The 20,509-nt window shown below is 41.3% G+C and overlaps 1 protein-coding gene across 1 annotated transcript; it reads right to left on the reverse strand.

Moving 5' to 3' along the window:
* Positions 1-223: 223 nt before the first annotated feature.
* LOC125457529 (fetuin-B-like) lies at positions 224-12,400 on the reverse strand. Its single transcript, XM_048541867.2, has 7 exons — positions 12,048-12,400; positions 10,431-10,541; positions 8,502-8,589; positions 6,382-6,548; positions 1,810-1,920; positions 1,488-1,574; positions 224-707 (listed from the first exon to the last, which is right to left on the reverse strand). Exons 1-7 carry the CDS (start codon positions 12,312-12,314, stop codon positions 414-416), a joined length of 1,125 nt encoding a protein of 374 aa, XP_048397824.1. The 5' UTR covers positions 12,315-12,400; the 3' UTR covers positions 224-413.
* Positions 12,401-20,509: the final 8,109 nt, after the last annotated feature.

The raw sequence follows: 20,509 nt of genomic DNA on the forward strand, positions 1-20,509 counted from the left end.
CCCAAAACAGGTCACCAGTCATGGCCACATTTAACCCCAATGTCAGGGTCCAGATCCAAACCCCAAAATCCTGCCCAAGATTTCAGACAGTAACTTTTTGTTGCATAGTACAATGAAAGGAAGGGAGAAGGAAAGGAAATCCTTATTGTAGGACAGAAAGAATGTTCTACCTGAAAGTGGGTAGACAATAACATTGCATATGAACCTGAGAATGCGTTACATGTTGAATTATAAAAGCGAACAATTTATTGAAGGGTGTTTCATTGTTTATTTTTATCTGAATCAATTATACACAGCTTTTAAAGGTGGGTATTCTTTATTCTCAATATAACTTACTCTCTAATTTTTTTTTAAATATTGGTTTTCTGCCTCCAGGAGATCTCCTTGCTGGATGGATGTATTTTACAGCCTGCTCAGATAAGGCGAACAGTTCCTACAAAGTGCCTGGCCCTCCCGGGACAAGTACTTCGAGGTGCAGGCAGCATTGGAAAGTTTGTTCCACGTCCTGTGCCAATAACAAAACCAAGTGCTCCTTGCACTTCCTCAGACGATTCAATTCTCTTAGGAGTTCCACTTTGTGGTTTCAGCTGTTTAATGCGATGTTGTTGCTCAGGATTGGACTGTCTTTTATTTCGTTGTCCTTTTCTCTCAATGTTTCTTTGTTTAATAGCACCTGCTCCCACAACTTTAGCTGGACTGACCGCCACCTTCAGTTACATAAAGACCATATCAATTCCATCAAAGCATTCCCACTCAATATTTTAAAGCCAGTCATTTATATAGTAGATAGAGCACATTTGTAATCTAATTAGCAATCTGGTAGAATAATAAAAGACAGTCTTTTACAACTAGTCACCTGCTGGGCAGAATTTAAACTGGGCAATGAAGTCTCCACTTGCCAGTTGTAGAATCAGAAAGAGTTCTGTGTCACCTCTACTGGGAATTGATCAATGGAATTTTAAGTGCTTGCCAGGAATCTAACTGGCCACACTGACCTTCTCTGGGATTCAAGACTCCTAAGGGAGGATTAATCCTGCCCACCAAGAGGTTCTGTCAGTAAAAGAGCCAGCAAGAGGCCCAAGATTGCAAAAGGAATCAGGCCTCAGGTCAGCAAGGGCAGGACAAAGGCCACTGGGAGGTGTCCCCCTTGGCTGGGTAGGAGTAACTTTGGGAGTAGACCCATTGGAAATTTATCTCAAAATATTTGGAAACCAAATTGAGATTAATTTAAGAGATAGTAGGAACTGCAGATGCTGGAGAATCTGAGATAACAAGGTATAGAGCTGGATAAACACAGCAGACCAAGCAGCATCAGAGGAGCAGGAAGGCTGGCGTTTAGGACCTAAACCAAAGAAGGGCCTAGGCCCGAAACGCCAGCTTTCCTGCTCCTCTGATGCTGCTTGGTCTGCTGTGTTCATCCAGCTCTACTCCTTGTTGTCTGAGATTCATTTAATGAATTTTAATCAGATTCTCCATTGATTGATTACCTTTGGTCTGTAGAGCTCACAATTCACTTTGACTGTCTCCTTCCCAGAAATAGGTTTATACACAGAGGCTGCGCAGAAGCCTTTGCTCTGCAAAGGAAGAAGGTAACAGGAAATGTTAAACAAAACAATATAACAAAAGTTTCTTTTAGTTATATTGTCTGATTTCAAAATATTCATTGGATTTATACAACTAGACATTAAATACAGGGAAGGGCAAATGCTCCTTCACAATCCTATACAAGACGTTGAGCAGCATTCTGGCAGAATGCATTATTGAATTAGTATTTATTGGGCCTGTCAAATGTTTGACAATAAGACTTACGCCAGAAGTAAGTTCTCCTCTACGCCTTGGACAATCTTGAAGCTTGGAAGCTTTAGGACATGCAGTTTCTTGGATTGTAAATTCAACAAAAACTTTCTTCCCAGCCAAAGCCTGAAAGAAAATCAATCAAAAGCTTCCGTTAGCAGCTAATACTGTGAAGGATTAGCATTTGTGAATGTAAAGGAAATGTCTGCAATCAGTGAAATATTTAATTGATTGTACCTATTTCTCCTATTCCATGGGTTGTGCATTGTTACCTACATGCCAACATGCCACCATCAGCATAGAAAAATGATACCTGCCAGCATGGGTGGCACGGTGGCTCAGTGGTTAGCACTGCAGTCTCACAGCACCAGGGACCCGGGTTCGATTCCCGCCTCGGGCGACTGACTGTGTGGAGTTTGTACATTCTCCCCGTGTCTGCGTGGGTTTCCTCCGGGTGCTCCTGTTTCCTCCCACAGTCCAAAGATGTGCAGATTAGGTGGACTGGCCATGCTAAATTGCCCATAGTGTTCAGGGGTGTGTGGGTTATAGGGGGATAGGCCTGGGTGGGATGCTTCAAGGGGCGGTGTGGACTTGTTAGGCCGAAGGGCCTGTTTCCACACTGTAGGGAATCTAATCTCTTACAAGGGATGATATAGACCATAGGCATAGTAATATGTCAATGTATTTTTGTCCAGGTATTCAGCTTTAACAAAGTTAAAGCATATATTCAACAAGTTGGATCTGTTGGAATGATGGGCCCTTAATGTCTCGAATGTCCATTGTCCGTTCAAATATTCTTGGTGGGCACTTAATGAGTGTCTGCCTCAATGATTTAGAATAGATTAGTATCCTCTACCGATGTACCTCCTGGCTTGCTGTTATCATGTGACTTTGACCATGTTCTCATGAAGCCAAATTATTTTGCCCAGAAGGGTATGGCCAGAAGGAAGAGCACCAAGTAAGTACAGATAGCCACTGGAGAGAACTCAGCTAAAAGGACCAATTAATCATTCTAAACCATCCAGCAAGTTGAGTCAGTATAGTGTATGAAGTACAGTGTATGATCTGCTGATTTATGGATCAAGAAAAGCAATAGAAGAAATCATAGATGACCACAGTCAAATCTAGTGCAACCACTCAACCAAGCTCACCAGATGACTGTGAAGCTACGCAAAAAAAATGCAAGTTAATGTGTAATAGTCCATAGGCCATGCATCGGCAGGAATATGTCTTTGCTTGGATCACAAAAAGGTGAAAGCTGAAGCAATGATGCAATGATCAACAGACGTAAAAGCAGAGATATGATTTGTTGGATTTGTCAACGTTTTGGCAAAATTCCTGCCCAATCTAGTGTCAGAGTGTAAATCATCAGGTCACAGCCAAGGATGTTGAGTGGTTTTGGCAGACAGGGACAAAAAAAAGCAGCATTTGCTCAAATCAAGCAATTAATGACATGAAATTGCTGAAATAATATGACATAAACACTGAAGTAACCCAATAGTGTGGCACAATTCAGTGAATACTCATAACAACCTTAATGCAACAAGGACAGCTAGTTACATTTGTATCCAAAACATTAACACAAATGAAGAATTTCTCACCATTGCCTTTGTTTGTAAGCACTTTCACTAATGCCTACACGGAAGAGACAAATTGATGCTCAAGTCTGACTACAATCCACTGCAAAACATTTTCCTGAATCGCTACCATCTGCTCCGACTCATTTGTAAAGAATATTACTCTGGTTATATCTCAACCTGGCGTAGGAAGGGAAGAGGATGTGCTGTTGAGAGCAACACCACTGAAGAAGAAAATGAAGGTTGTTACAACAGAGTGTCAAACTTTCTTGACCAAACATAAAGCATCAGTTTGACATGCCCTGGAATTCATCCACACAGCCAAGGCATTGAATTTAACAGACAAGCACCTTGCTCAAATCAAGAGAACGACCTTGAAAGATGAGGTACTCTCCAAGTGTTGCATGAAGTAGTAATAAAAGGTAGCCCGAAAGCATCACACCTTTTTGCTACAAGAGTTTATTGCACATAGAAGGGATGAATTGATAGCCTTAGATGGCATACTGTAGAAAGGAAATGGTGTCATTGTTATGCCTCAGGAGTTCAGAGGAAAGTTACTAAAGTACATCAATGCAAGCTGCTGAGGAATTGAGTCAAGTCTGAGAAACACAAGAGATATGCTCTGCTGGTTAAACTTAAGCAACAAAATCAAGGACCACATCAGTGCAATTCTTGTAATAAGGGCCAAGCTAAGTATGCTAGAGAGCCACTGATGACATGTGACATCTCAGATGGACCATGGATGAAGCTGGAAATAGACTTCATCATTCACTCAGGAACCGATTATCTTGTCATATAGACTCCTATTTTAACTGTTAGATGGACGAGATGACTTCAATGACTACCGGCGAGATTGTAGAAAGTCAATTTACACATTGCCATTATAGCATTCCATGCAGTGTGATAAGCAATAATGGTCCTCAATCACAGGGAAAGAAGTCAGCTACTTCACAAAGGACTGGGAAATTCAACACCATATATTAGCCCCAGTCAAATGACTGAGTTAATCATGAAAATTGTCAAAGGAATCAAGCAAAGCCAGACCTGATGTATACAGAATAATATGCAACTGGAAAAACACATCCATAACATGGAAAGAAGTCCGGTATGAAAATTGATGTCATGCCATAAAACTACTTCACGAGCAAAAAACTATTGAAGCCAAAGAAATAATAGGCATGAGTAACAAAAAATCAAGGTGAAATAACGGAAAACTAAATTTCAATTTGGCAACAGCATCAAGTCATTGGCAGAATTACGTACTGGAGAGCCTGTCAAGGTAGAAATCTTCAACTCATTCAACACGAGGCAGCACATGTTGCAAGTTAGGATCTATGTGAAGAAGTCATCACCTCAATCATACATGATGGAGGTGAATGACTGGATATATTATCACAACAGTAGGTACTTAAATACGATTTGAAAAAATGTTGTCTTACTGCAGGTGATTGATGAAGAAGATATGAATTGACAACCTGCACAGCATACACTGAAGCAGAGGCAGTGATTAACCAGATTCAGGTTCAGTGGGATGTTAAGCCAGCATTGCACCTGTAACAGTATTTCCATTGATTCATGGAGTCATTGAGTCATAGAGTCATTGAGATGTGCAGCATGGAAATAGATCCATCGATTCAACACATCCATGCCGACCAGATATCCTAAATTAATCCAGTCCCATTTTCCAGCACTTGACCCTATCCCTCTAAACTCATCCCATTCACATACCCATACAGATGCCTTTTAAATGTTGTAATTGTACCAGCGTCCACCAGTTCCTCTGGCAACTCGTTCCATACACACACCACCCTCTGTGTGATAAAGTTGCCCCTTAAGTCCCCTTTAAATCTTTCTCTCTCAACTTAAACCTATGCCCTCTGGTTCTGGACTCAGGGACCCCGTGGAAAAGACCTTGGCTGTTCACCCTAACCATGTCCCTTATGATTTTTTGAATGTAATAAGGTCACCCCTCAGCCTACAATGCTCCAAGGAGAATAGCCCCAGCCTATTCAGCCTCTCCCTATAGCTCAAACCCTCAAGCCCTGGCAACATCCTTGTAAATCTTTTCTGAACCCTTTCAAGTTTTATGACATCCTTGCAACAGCAGGGAAACCAGAATTGCAGACAGTATCCCATAAGTGACCTAACCAGTGTGCTGTACAGCCGCAACATGACTTCTCAACTCCTATTATCAATGCACTGATCATTAAAGGCAAGTATATCAAATGCTTTCTTCACTGTAGTCTACCTGCAACTCTACTTTCAAGGAACTATGAATCTGCACTCCAAAGTCTCTTTGTTCACCAACAGCCTCCAGGACTTACCATTAAGTGTATAAGCCCTGCCCTGAATTACCTTTCCAAAATGCAGCATCTCACATTTATCTCAATTAAACTCCATTTGCCATCCCTCTGTCCACTGGCCTATCTGATCAAGGTCCCATTGTACTCTGAGGTAACTTTCTTCACTGTCCACCTCAGCTCCAATTTTGGTGTCATCTGCAAACTTACTAACCTAGCCTCCTGTGTTCACATCCGAGTCAGTTACATAAATGTCAAAAAGCAGTGGACCCAGAACTGGTCCTTGTGGCACACTGCTGGTCACAGGCCTCCAGTCTGAAAAGCAACCCTCCACCATCGCCTTCTGTCTCCTACATTTGAGCCAGTTCTGTATCCAAAGGGCTAGTTCCCCCTATATTCCACATGATCTAACCTTTTGAAAAGATTTTGGATTTTCTTTCAAACTTGAAATACTCAGAGACTTTGGAGACAACCAGATAGGATATCAACTGTAATGTAATTAATGTTTTGTTGTTATCCACATCTCCTTAGAAAGCAACATTTTCACTGTCTCTGCAATGTTCGATATAAAATTGTTATTCTTGGACAGTAAATCTCAAACTGTGCGGACCTTTTCACAAAATTTTTCTTGATAGTATCTGTAGAAATATCTTTAAACAAAAGAAATGTTCAGACTTTTTCCTTAAGCTTTTCTGAAAAAAAAACTTTACCTGAGAGGCTGCTCTTGTTATTTCCTGGACTGCAAAATAATTTGTTGTGTTGCTGTTTCTGTTATATTTTTGCAATGCTGTCATGGCAGCTGGATTGACATCCGAATGGTTTAATGGTATGCGATGTGGGCAACTTGGGCATCTGCTCAAAACCACGTCATCTGAGTCTTCAAACAAAATAGAAAATGTAGAGTAAACTCGATAAAGTTGTAAAAACCGAAAGAACTGGATTCTCTCAATCAAGAACAAAAACACAAGTTGCTGGAAAAGCTCAGCAGGTCTGGCAGCATCTGCAAAGAAAAAATCAGAATTAACGTTTCAGGTCTAATAACCCTTCCTCAGAACCGTCGATAAAATTTTATTTAAGTTTTTAACTACTCTTTACATTTTCTCTAAATGTTTTAAATTATTGAAAATATAGCCTTAAAGGAATAACCTGGTCAAGTGTCCAGACTACATGACAGACAGTTGGATATCATGGCTTTTCACATCCATGTGTTTGTTTTAGTCATGTCAATCTCCACATATAATAATATTACAGGATTTCAGCATACTGCTGGAATGTGAAGATTGAAGAAGACACTGCCAGATACTCAGTAACAATCTCCATAGTTGTGTTACGGGACACTAGTATTCCACAATGATTGCAGTAGGCACTGTCATGAACTATGGCAGTAGCAATCTCCATAAGATTGTTGGAACTTCCATTAGCGATTAGAACATGAAACTTGGTAATGCATGGGGCTGGATAATACATACCTCTGCCTGGTGCATTTTCAGTGGGAGAGGTGAGGAGGCTAGCATATAAGATAGGATGAGTGCCCAGCCCACTAATCTCACATCTACCCTTGAGCTTACCCCCTTAATAATGTGGGTGGGTAGTGGCAAAATAATTACATAATAAAGAGTCTATTGAGGCTGTTAAAAGCTTAATTGACCCTAATGTTATCCTGTCCATTTCATGGCATGGTTGGCATGGGTAGGCAGACACAAATGGACAGTATTTTTTTAAGATTTTAAGACAGCGGGCAAGCCGTACACTCTTTGGGGGGTGTCCTTTGCACATTAGGAACCCCCCCGCAGAAAATATTTTGCCCCTTTATGGCTCCTGAGTCGGCTTCTTCTTCGCCGGCCAACTAGCCACTGATTTTGCTTTTAGAAAGACATGCCTGTAAATTTCTGCCCAAGGATTATCTGGGACAAGCGGCACAAACGCATTTAAGGAGAATTTAGATAAGTTCATTGGGAAGAAACGACAAGAGGCTTAATTTGGATTTGGTAAATCTAATGGATGTGAAGCATCAACACCAGCACACAGTGGAAATTCAATATAATTCAGCGTTAGATTCTATGATAGCTCAAGGTATTTTGCCATGTGTGAGTTTGACCAGATCTGACAGACAGTTCCAGCAGCAATCATCATTGAGTAAAAGTAGGATTGATGAAGTCTTCATGAGGACTATAAAGGCAGTGTAGTGGGGGCAGGGGAGTAATGGTAATATCCCTGGACTGAAGCTCCAGGCTAATGCTTTGGGAACATGGGCTCAAACCCTACGATGGAGAAAACATAAATCATTAAAAATAGCCTCGATTTAAAAAATAAAGTTAGACAAATAGTGACAAAATGACCTTCATTGATTATTGTAAAAACCCATCTTGTTTACTAGTGTCCTTTGGGGATGGGAATCTACCATCCTTACCTGGCCTGACTTCTATGTGACTCCTGATACACAGAGATATGGTTGACTGCAAATTGTCCCATGTAATGGCTGAGAGACCCAATCGGTTCAAAGGCAATTAGAGATGGGCAACAAATGCTGACCTTCCAATGACACCTACATGCCAAATAAGAATTTTAAAAAGAACAAGCCATAATAAGACTCTCTTGCGGGATAATACAGGGTACTGCAGGAGCAAATATAATGCCTAGCAAACTAGAGCAAAATATTTAAGACATAGAGGCCAAGAGGGAAACAAAGGGTTGAAAGAAATGCTTGGAATGAGAAAAGCCCAGTTTGGTGAATTATCCTGTTAATGAACCTGTTCAAGGTGAGCAGTGTTTTGAATTTAATCTGCCTAGTCGACAACAAAAATCACATTACCACAATTCTCTGCCATACCTGGTGATATTAAACATCGGTATCTGTGAATCCGAACAAGTCGCGTTGTTGGGTTGATTTGTAATTGGACTTTACAGTCGCCAGAAATCTATTTGAGTTAAGGAAAATATACTTTGTCAGCTATTTGCAGTTCGCTTGTCAGCCCGCTACACTTTTTTCTCAATTCAGGGGATGAGTGAAGAAGCTCTGTATACAGCTGTAATCAGAGGGGCTGTTGTGGTTTAGTGGGAGTATTATTGCTCTGGGTTAGGAGATCCGAATTCAAGTCCCACCTGCCCCAGAGATGTGTCATAACATGTCCAAAAAGGCTGACTAAAAAATAAACATAGATAATGGGAACTGCAGTTGCCGGAGAATCCGGGATAGCAAAGCGTAGAGCTGGATGAACACAGCAGGCCAAGCAGCATCTTAGGGGCACAAAAGCAGACGTTTCACCAGAAAAAGGGTCTAGGCCCGAAACGTCAGCTTTTGTGCTCCTAAGATGCCACTTGCCCTGCTGTATTCGTCCAGCTCTACATTTTGTTAAAAAATAACCATAGCTGTTTTCAGCATTTGCCCTTAATTCTAAAACAGGACACAATAAAATTATGAGATCTCCATCTCATTTAGTTCATGATTGACTAAACATTTCGCAGTTTTCTTTTGCAAAAAGTAATTTTATGATTGGAATAAGACATAAGCAATCAGCTTTTTCGATCTCAGCCTGACAGAAATATATAAGTACAATTTGTTCTGATTATAAATAGGAAAATCAGTTTGGAATCGACACTCCTACTCATCATTCAGTGTACTGCCTAAGGTGTCAGTTTAGCAAATGATTAAATTGAAATGTGATGCTTCACAGTCAAACAGTTTGCCAGCTTCCACTGTGATGATGTACATGTGACACAATGGCCATTTGAGCAAGGTGCTGGGGAAAATGGTCAACATTAATAAAGTAATCCTTCAGTGGTGTGATGGCTAGATGATTGGTTTGCAATTTAAAGGGATGCCAATAGCATGGGTTTGATACCCACACCAGCTGAGATTACCACAAAGAATTCTCCTTCTCAACCTTTCCCCTTGGGTGAGACCTGGTGACTCTCAGGTTAAAACACCACCAGTTATGTCTCTCTCTCTAATGAGAGTGCAACTCTTTGGTCTGATAAGACCATGGCAACTTTATTTTTGTTGTGACCAAAGAGACATTTTAAAATAATCCTTTGGGGAGTTATTTCTGGTGTTGCAACCAATATTCACCTCTCAATCAACTGAAATAAACAGGTCAGTAGCATTTATCTGGTTCAGTAACGCATTGTTGTTTGTTGGAGTTTATTGTGGGTTGGTTGGTTGGTTTCCTAAATTACAACAACAATTCTCAAGAAGTATTTAGTTGGCTATATAAATGTTTTGGGATATACTGTGATCATGAAAAGCATGTTCATAGCACAGCCAAATGAGTTGTTTATCAACCTGTGAATCTTTTCAATATGCCTATAGTAGGCAGTAGGAGCACGAAAGTCTTCTGGCCAATGAAGTTTAATGCTGAATGGTTGACAACCTGTTGCAGGAAAACCTGAACACAGAAACAGACTACATTGCCTCAAAAGCCACGATAATACAGAAAAAAAAATTCTTCCTCCCTGTCCCGTGTATAATTTCCTTCACTGAGTTGGAGGCTAGTGTAATCACAAAATTCTATTCAGCTGGCATTCTGTACACCAAAAACCTGCTGGGAAATCAATGCTACCTCAGTTGTTCCTGAGATACCACAGCAGTGCAGATAGCAAGCGAACAGTGATGGCCTTAGTGTGGGCGCTGATCAGATCATTTTACAGGGATAGACACAGTAAGTGAGTGGCTCTTCCCCATACACATTTCGAAGAATATTAATAATATATTTAAATGTAAATGTCTCAGCTAGCTTATACGTTCAAAAGAGAGATTTACCGCCTCAGATCCTGATCGTACTTCACATTCTGCCACAGGTTTTGGGTTCAGTGAGTGGCATGTAGTCTCCAATACCTCAAACTCTAAATAAGCAGAGGATACACCTTGCTTCTGTAAGAAAAAAACAAGATTTATCATTGACCAAAAACAAATCTGTCACACTTACAGAGCTATGATGCATATTCATATCAAAAGCCTACTGAAACTGAAACAAAACTCCCACAAATGGAAGTTGAGCGATTGAGCAAAATATGAACAGAGTTGGAAAATGCAAGCCTATTTGAATGGAGAAAGACCAAGAGAACTCTGCAGGACTGGATAAACTGGATGTCCTCATGCATTTATCACAAAAGGTTGGCATGCACATACTCAGGTAATTGGGAAGACAAATACAGTGCTAGCATTTATTACAATGGGATGGAAATAAAGAAGTAGAAATATCTAGTGCAACAGTATAGTGCATTGTTGAGATTGCCTCTGGGGTATTTGGTATAGTTTTGGTGCCCTTACTTAAGCATGGATAAACTTGCATTGGCAGCAGTTTATAAAAGGTTCACTAGACTGATTGCTAGGTTGAAGATCATGTACTTATGAGGAAAATTTGCACAGGTTGGGCCAATACAGATTGGCAGTTGAAAGAATGAGAGATGTTCTTATTGAAACACATTAAGATTCTAAGGAGGCTTGACAGGCCAGATGCCTTGAGGTTCTTTCTTCTCTTGACCCTTGTGAGAATCTAGAAGTGGGTAGCAACTTTTCAAAAGTAGGGATTTTCCATTTAAGATGAAGGTGAGAAGGAATCTCTTCTCTCAGAAGGTTGTTAGTTTTTGAAATTCTCTTCCACTGAGAACAGGGGAGGCTGGGTCATTGAAAATATTTAGGGCAAAGTTGGATAGATCTTTGATCAACAAGGAAATCAAGGGTTATGGGAGGCAGATTTAAAATTAAAGTTACGGCTATAATCAGACTGGCTAAGATCTTATTGAATGGCAGAGCAGACTCATTGGGGGCCAAATACCTACTCCAACTCCAATATTTCATGATTTTATATACTAAATTGCTAATTGTACCCGTTGTATTTTTAACTGCACATTGATACAACAGTGACATTGTAAGTATATACATATCATCCAATTTGGATCAGCTACACTACGAATGTTGCCAACAACAATAGAATGATGTTTTAATTAGACCATAGGTAGGAGCATATTACAGCATTGCTTCAAATACAAAAGGTTATGCTTAAAGAAAACTGCTACAATGAAGATATTGTGCTCACCTTGACAATAATAATTTAAGCTAATTTCAAAACGATACTGATCAATGATCTTGAACAGTGGTTGCATATAGCAGAATTTAGCTATAACAGTCTCAGTGAAACTGAAAATACTGGACATATACTGCAGGTCTGCCAATAATTGTAGAGTGAACTTTTTGTCGGAACTGCTGAAAATACCATTCATCAGAACTATCCCCAGGTTACTTTTGTTGTCAATAAATAATCACGGTATATGGTTAATAGAATGTAATAGAATGTTTATTTTCAATTGTTTCTCTTTTAAATGCAGTCCCATATCAACTTAACTAATCTAAGTGCTATATTTTACTTGTACTCACCCCTCTGACTTCCTGGGCATTTTCAATTTTGTTTAGCGTGTACTTGTATCCTCCTGGCTGGTCAGCATTGATGTGTTCCACAGCTAGATCTGCTGCTTTCACTACCCTTGCCTCATTGCAGGAAAGGGCTCTGTAAGAGGCTGAAAGGGAGAGCTGGAAGAATTGAGTGCTGATCAGCAAAGCAATAAACAGGCTCATGTTGTATGACAACTGCAATAATGGAGTTGTACTGTGTTTAATAGACAGCGCATTTGGTGGCTTGAGCATTAACAAACTCACAGTGGCATTGATAACTTCACCACAGTAGGGTAGAATCCAATTGTTCAGCTACTTGTCTAAATGCCATGTGATTTCAGACTACATATTTGACTATGGGAAAAACAAACATGTCAAAACAAATATAAAAATTGACAAAATCAAAGAATTTCAATGACATAGCAAATTCTAAAACAAAGGTCATTTGAATCACTCATACCGTACAGTTACTACTGTAGTTAGTGAAGGCCTGGGCTATGTTCTCATGATGGTTAAAGGAATGCTTCACCTGAAACCTTACCTAGAACGGCCACACCCGGCAGAATCAAATACCAAATTAGCATATATGCAGGCGAACATCTGCTTGATGTGGAAAGTCTTCTTGGAGCCAGGGATGGGGATGAGGGGGGAGGTGTAGGGGTAGGGAAATTATGCTGAACTTGTGCAAGACACTTGTTCGACCTCAGCTGGAGTACTGTGAACGTTTCTGGAACAACAATATAATGCGAATGTGAACGCATTACAGACAGTACCAGAGAAACAAAAATTGTTCCACTTATGAGAAACTTCAGTCGTGAAGATAGATTAGAGTGGTTGGGATAGCTCTCCTTGGACAGAAGAAGGCTGAGAGAAGATCTGACTGAAGATTTAAAACCACGAGAGGTCTGACTGTCCCCATATAAGAATATTGAGATTGGGAGGATGCAGTTCTAAAGTGACCTGCAGAAAAGAAAATGTGATGTGAGAGAAAATGTATTCACACAGCAAGTGGTTGTGGTCCAAACTGCACTGCCTGGGAATAATAGTGGAGACAGAAGAAGCATTCAGAAGAGCATTGAATGATTATTTAAATAGGAATAATGTCCAATGTTATAGTTAAAAAGGCAGATGAGTGGTACTAAGACATAATTTTCATTGGAAAGCTAAAGGGGCCAAATTACCGCATGAAGCTCTGTAATGTGATTCTGTCATACCACAATGTCAGCTTAAACTGCTCGTCAAGTGGCTTTCATAGCAAGTCTAGAGGGTTAAAGCAAAGGAACTTCTTAACAGATTCTAGGCATAATTCAATACAATATGACTGAAAATTGGAATAGAAAAATCAGGGAACCGCATTCTTGAGTCACAGCTCACATGATGGTCAGAAGCCAAAAACCTGTAGAACCAAGTTTCATAATCTTGGCCTTCCGGAAACCAGATTTTATGAATCTATAGTAGAAATCAATCATTTACAGATTGAAGAGAAATTAAGAAAATTCCTAACAGAATTGTAGAGACTGACCTAGTTTAGGGACCAAAGCCATGCAAGTGAAAGAAGCATTATTGGGAGACTGATCATAGCCATAACTCAGTGAGATTTAAGGTAGCCATGGATAAGGGCAACGATGGACCAGATAAAAATTTGATTTTGTGTGAAGGCCAATTTTAACATGATAAGACAAGATCTGGCCAATACAGACTGGAAGCATTTACTTGTGGAAAATCTATGTTAAAGTAATGGGAGTCTATCAAATAGGAAAGAGTAACATTGCAGGGACAACATGTTCCTGTAAGAGTGAAGTGTGGGCCTAAAAATTCCAGTGAAGCCTGAATATCAAGGAATGTTCGAAATTGCATAAGGAATATATAGTGGATACTGAGGGCTTAGAGAACTTGTAGACTTAAACGCGAATAGAAACTGGAGGCGCTCCTTCAGAAAGAAATTATGAAAATGAAGGGGGGGGGGGCGGTATGAAAAAATATTGGAAGGTAAAATACTGAATGGGCCCATTAAGGGCCTGAGTGACAAACTGTGGATGGAACTGGAAGAGGGAAGCAAGGTTTTAAATTAGTACTTTACACTCGTTAATGTTTACACAGTCATTGCTGCACAGGGAGTGTCGTAGGGGGCTGAGGATGCATGTCTGGGGGGCTTCAGTGTTATCATGGAGAAGCTGCAGTTGTCTATCTTCACATCTTGTGATCTGTGGGTCAGAAAGCCCAGGATACAGTTGCAGAAGCTTTCAGAAAGGAAATTAGCTCCAAACTAAGACCTTCGTCCCTATGCTATTCATCCAGCAGAGGGCAAGTGATTGGCTACGCAAAAAGGTCAGAAAACAGGGCCTGTTTATGGACTCCCAGGGAGGGGCCTCATTTAAAGGTACTCAGTCCCTAAACTGAATACCTGATACAGAGGTCTTCAATGCTTGACCTGGCATTGGCAAGTATGGGGGTAGACCCTGCTGCTACCATCCCCTGCCCATCCCACATCATCTTTGTTCACCTCTAGCCTGGAGAACCTCAGCAATCCTGGGCCTCCAGTGGTGGTACAGCCCATGTGGTTGTTCTGTCTTGGGGATAGACCCCTGGGGCCTGTGCTCCTGAGGAAGACCAGTCTAAGTTGCAGCAGATCTTCATGAAAGGAAATGATGCGGGACCCTTCTTCAGACACGTTGACCTTCGTGCTCCTCTGATGCTGCCTGACCTGCTGTGTTCCTCCAGCTCCACACTGTGTTGTCTCTGACTCCGACATCTGCAGTTCTTGCTATCTCCTGATGCAGGACCCTAACTTGCTTTCTTGCTGGGGCATGACCGTCCCAATACTTGGAGGAAATGCTGCCTAATAACTCTTTAACATCTTCTTTAATTCTTATGATAAGTTGCCTGTATGAATCCTCAATGGATCCAGATTCCCAGTTTCCACATTTATATATTTAGGAAACGTTTCTTTGTTAGCTTTGAAATCATTCGAAAGCTATTTTTTCCCTATTACTTACAACACCTTTTTTAATAGCAACAAAGTTGCTGTGGTGCTCAGATCATCTGACTGTGGTACACATCAATGGATACAGCAATGCTAGCCAGGAATGCAACACAAGCTCCTTTGTGTTTCTGTCCTTGCTGCTGCTGACAAGGTTCAGTGCTAGCAACAAACCCCACAGTCCCCCTGTGGATGACTACAATCCCAGGGATGGGATTGTTCTCAATGTTTCCATCTTGCTGTCGGTCAGCCTATTTACCACTTGTCTGAAAACAACACGCTGTGATTGCAAAGAATCTGAATTTCTCCCTTTTTTGAGGTTGGCTTTGAGTTGTGTAAGATCAATGGTAGTGGCTGAAGCTCTTGCAACCTGCAACAATTCGAATGCTTACTCTCCACGCCGAGTAAGGCTTGTCACCAAGAAGACCCTGTAAGACAAATATACATTGCAATTCTCAGTGGTAGTAAATAGGGTCAGAATTCTTCTGAGGTACTGCAAGACCGAGTTGCCTTAGTATTAAAAGGTAGGTGCAAAGGTTACAGTTGGGCAGAGTTGGGAGAATGGATGTATGTGGGTAGTGATATACTGTAGGAAGATTCCCCTCCCCTCCAAATTCAACAGCAAGAACTAATGCTTTTTTTAATGTTCAGTTTTTGAACACAGCAAACTTATTGAAGAGTAATGAATGGTAGACAAGTACTGTAACTCCAGACCTCTACTCCATCTGACAATGCCTTGAGAAAGCCATCGGGAAGGAGGACTGTGGAAACATTGCTTTGGTAACTGGATCAGACAGATTGTGGGGGCTTGACAGGGATGGGGTAGGGGTACAAATGTTCCTGCTGATCCTGTTCCATAAATAAAGTCACCATAAGCCCAGGTAATATGCTCTCATTACAGAGAGATGACTGGTGACAAGTTTAACCTCAGGTTCACCACTCCCTTGGCTAGGGACAAGGTCAGTAAGGTGTAACTTTCACAGCAACCTCAGCCTGTATAGGAATTCAACCTGCACTCTTAATGTCACTCTGTATCACAAACTGGCCCCCAGCCAAATGAGGCATTGCCTCATGATCAATTTCTGAGCCTCCATTGCAAAAGAAGCAGAGGTTACCCAAAGCTGGGCTGGAAGGCCGTAAGAAGTATGGGGTGAAATTTATAAGGAAATTATAAAAGAAGCCATAAAAAAAATTATCAAGTCTGTAGCAGGGGGATGATAAGGAATGAGACTGCTGTATGTCAGAACTGTGTCCATCAGAACTGCTGCCATGATACTGGGTACTAACCAGCATAATGTATTAAACAAGATCACACATCATCAGTGAGGGATCATTTTTGAGGTTGAGATGCTTCAAGTGCAAAGTCATGTCCAAGCAGTTGATAGCACCCTGCATCATGGGGAAATGCTTCAATCTGTGAAGCTACCTGTAAACTCCCCTTCCTTACAGGGAGCACAATGAACCAACCTTTTTCTGAGAGTAAAAAACCTTACCACTGATGCACCAGGGATGCCAGACCTGGGGATAGTTCTGAAGAAGGTTCACTGGACCCAAAACGTTAACTCTGCTTTCTCTCTACAGATGTTGCCAGACCAGCTGAGTCTTTCCAGCAATTTCTGATTTTGTCTCTGGAGATAGTATGTTGGTCGCCTGTTCCATCTTCCAACAATCGGGGTGAAAAAGAGAAAGATAAAGAAAAGAAGTTCAGGGCTGCTGTAACCTTTCCAGCCATTGGCAGCTTGTCCCTCCATGAGACTGAGGCTTTGGTGTGAGTGGAGGCAGAATTCTGCCTCTGCACTTCTTCCAGCCCACGTTACTGCCTGGGAAAATGATAATGGCCAAGCACTGGTGGTCTGACCAAATTCTTGCAGTCACAACAAAATCAGTTTCCACTGACTGCAGAATTCAACAACTTTAACAAATGTTTAAAACAACATCATTTACAGAAACTCAGATAGCACCAACAAGTCCATAAGCCCACTTGATGTAGGTGCAGAATTAGGCAATTCAGCTTGTTGAATCTGCTCCACTATTCAATCATGTTACTCATGATATGTTTCTCAAGTCCATTCTCCTGCTTTCTCCCTGCAACCCTTGACGCCCCTTATCAATCAAGAGCCCAGCTGTCTCTGTTTTGTATACACTCAATGGCCTGACCCCACAACCTTCTGTGGCAGAGTTCCCCAGATTCACCAACCACTGGCTGAAGAAATTCCTCCTCTTCGCAGCTCTAAATGACTCACCTCACACTTTTCAGGGTTAAACTCAATCTACCACTTTTCAGCCCAGCTCTGCATCCTATCAAAGTCCCTTTGTAGCATAGAACAGCCCTCTGCACTGTCCACAATGCAACCCACCTTCATATGATCCGCAAACTTACTGACCCAACCTTCCGCTCCTACATCCAAATCATTTACAAAAATCACAAATAGAAGAGGACTCAGAACAGATCCTTGTGGTAGAGATAATGGGAACTGCAGATGTTGGAGAATCCAAGATAACAAATTGTGGAGCTGGATGAACACAGCAGGCCAAGCAGCACACCGCTTGTAACCGAGCACCATGTTGAATATTTTCCGTCCACTTCCACCATTTATCTTCTAGGGGTCAGCCAATTCTGAATCCAATCTGCCACATTTCCCCCTATCCCATAACTCCTTACCTTCTGTGTAAACCTACCATGGGGAACCTTATCAAACGCCTTACTTAAATCCATGTATTCCACATCCACTGCTCTACCTTCATCCACATATTTGGTCACCTCGTCACAGAATTCAATAAGGTTTCTGAGGCATGATCTACCTCTCACAATCTACATGCTGATTCAAACTCTGCCTTTCCAAGTGATCATAAATCCTATCTCTCAGAGCCCTTTCCAATAATTTGCGCACCACTGACGTAAGACTAACTGTCCGATAATTTACAGGGTTATCCTTATTCCCTTTTTTGAACAAGGGAATGGCATTTGCCTCTCTCTAATCTTCCGGCACTATATCCGTGGAAAGTGAGGACGAAAAGATCATCACCAAACCTGATCGAGTGCTTCTCTCTGTTATCTTTGTATCATCTGAAAACTTAGAATGATGCCCTCAGTTCTTGTGTCCAGATTGTTTATATATGTCATGAATAGTTCTGGTCCCACCACTGAGACCTGTTGAACTCTATTAGTTACCAGCTGCCATCTTGAAACAGATCTCTCTATCCCCACTCACGAATTTCTGTTGGCCAGCCAATCTATCCATGCCAGCACTGTGTCCCTAACACCATGGACTTTTATCTTATTTAGCAGCCTCCTGGGCCACACCTTGTCAAAGGCCATCTGGAAATCCAAATAGCTCAGGCCCAGGGTTCTCCTGGGTCTAATTTACTCATTAACTCCTCAAAGAATTCTAAAAGATTTGTCGGATATGAACTACCTTGACAAAGCCCCTCTGCTGACTCAACCCTATTTTATGCTACAATTCCAAATACTCCATAATCTCATCCTTAATAATGGTCTCTAAAATCTTACTAATGACCAAGGTCAGGGTAACGAGTCTATAGTTTCCAGCCTTATACTTCCCTCCCTTCTTAAACAGGGGAATTACATTGGGCATTTTACAGTCATCTGGGATTCTTCCTGACTCTAGTGATTCCTGAAAGATCACCACCAATACCTTTACAATCTCCACAGCTGTCTCCTTCAGAACTTTGTGGGGTGGTCCAGCTTCTTCACTGGATTTATCCACCTTCAGACCTTCCAGCTTCTCTAGCAACATTTCCTTTGTGGTGCCCAGCATACTCACCTTTGCCCACTAACTCTCCTGAAGTTCTGTTATGCTGCTGGTGTCTTCCACTATTACAGCCAATGCAAAATTCCTATTTAGTTCCTCCACCATTTCTGTTTCCCTGCTACTTTCCCAACCTCATTTTCCAGCGCCTCTAATCCACTGTTGCCTCTTTCTTACCTTTAATATACCTAATAAAACTTTTGCAATCTTCTTTTATACTATTAACTTGCTCACACTTTAATTTCATCTTCTGCCCATTTATTGTTTTTTCTAAAAAAAAATCAAGCAGATGCTGTAAATCAGGAACAAAAACCGAAGTTGCTGGAAAAGCTCAGCGGTTCTGGCAGCACTCGTGAGTTCTGAGGAAGGTTTACCGGGCCCAAAAGGTTAACTCTGATTTTTTTATTCACAGATGCTGCCAGACCTGCTGAGCTATTCCAGCAACTTCTGTTTTTGCTACTGTGTTTTTTAGTTGTCCTCTGCTGGTTTTTAAAAGCTTCCCAATCCTCTGGCTTCCCACTAATCTTCACCACATACAATGTATTGTATGTATGTTTTCTCTTATGCTTTTATGCTGCCCCTGATTTCCCTTGTCAGCCATGGTTGCCTCGTCCTCTCCTTAGTGTGGGATGAGTTTCTGCTGTCCCTCCTAAATTGCAACCAGAAGCTCCTGTCTTCGCTGTTCCATTGTCTTCCCTGCTAGGTTCACCTTCTGTTCAACACTGATCAGTTTCTCCCACATGTCTTTGTAATTACCTTTACTCAATTGTAATTTATTATATCTGTTTCAAGCTGCTCCCTTTTAAACTGTAGGTTAAATTCTGTCATATTATCATCACTAGTCCCTATTACATCTCACTAAATCCAGAATCGCCTGTTCCCCAGTCAGCTCTACCACAAGCTACTCCGACACAACCATCTCAGAGGCAGTCCACAAATTCCTTTTCTTGAAATCTGCTGAAAACCTGATTTTCCCAGTCTGCCTGCATATTGAAGTTCCTCTTGATAATTGTGATAGTGGCTTTCTTACACACTTTTCTAGCTCCTGATTTATGTTCTGCCCCACATCCTGCTAGGAGGCCTGTACATAACTCCCACTAGGATCATTTTTCCTTTGCAATTCCTCAGCTCCACGCACAAAGACTTTGACTCTACGTCACTTCTCGCTATGGATTTAATTTAATCTCTTGCCAACAAGGCAACCATATCACCTCTGCCCATTTGCCTGCCCTTTTGATCGGACATGTTTCCTTGGATACTTAGTTCCTGACCATGATCCCCTTGTAGCCGCATCTCTATGATACCAAGAACATCGAACCCATCAGTTTCAATCCACACTACCAGCTCCTTTTCCCTTGATTTATATATTGCGCGTAATTAAGTACAATACCTGTACTCCTACATTGACTGAACCCGTCTCATAGTTATCCCCCTATCAGTTGTACAGAATTTAAATTCCTGATCCTTCCTATACTCCGTGTCTTATTACTTGTTCTGGAAACTTAATAACTTCTGCTGAGACCTCACCAAAGCCGAAAATTATTCCTTCATTGAACACACCATCGCCCAAATATTTTGCTTAAAGCCCTATCCACAGCCACAGTTACACAATTTACCAGGACCTTGGTCACAGCATGATTCAGGAAGACCCTGCCCCATTGGAACAGCTCCCTCTTCCCCAAGTACTGCTGCCCGTG

Source organism: Stegostoma tigrinum, chromosome 14, assembly GCF_030684315.1.
Source record: "Stegostoma tigrinum isolate sSteTig4 chromosome 14, sSteTig4.hap1, whole genome shotgun sequence".
Taxonomy (NCBI): Eukaryota; Metazoa; Chordata; class Chondrichthyes; order Orectolobiformes; family Stegostomatidae; genus Stegostoma; species Stegostoma tigrinum.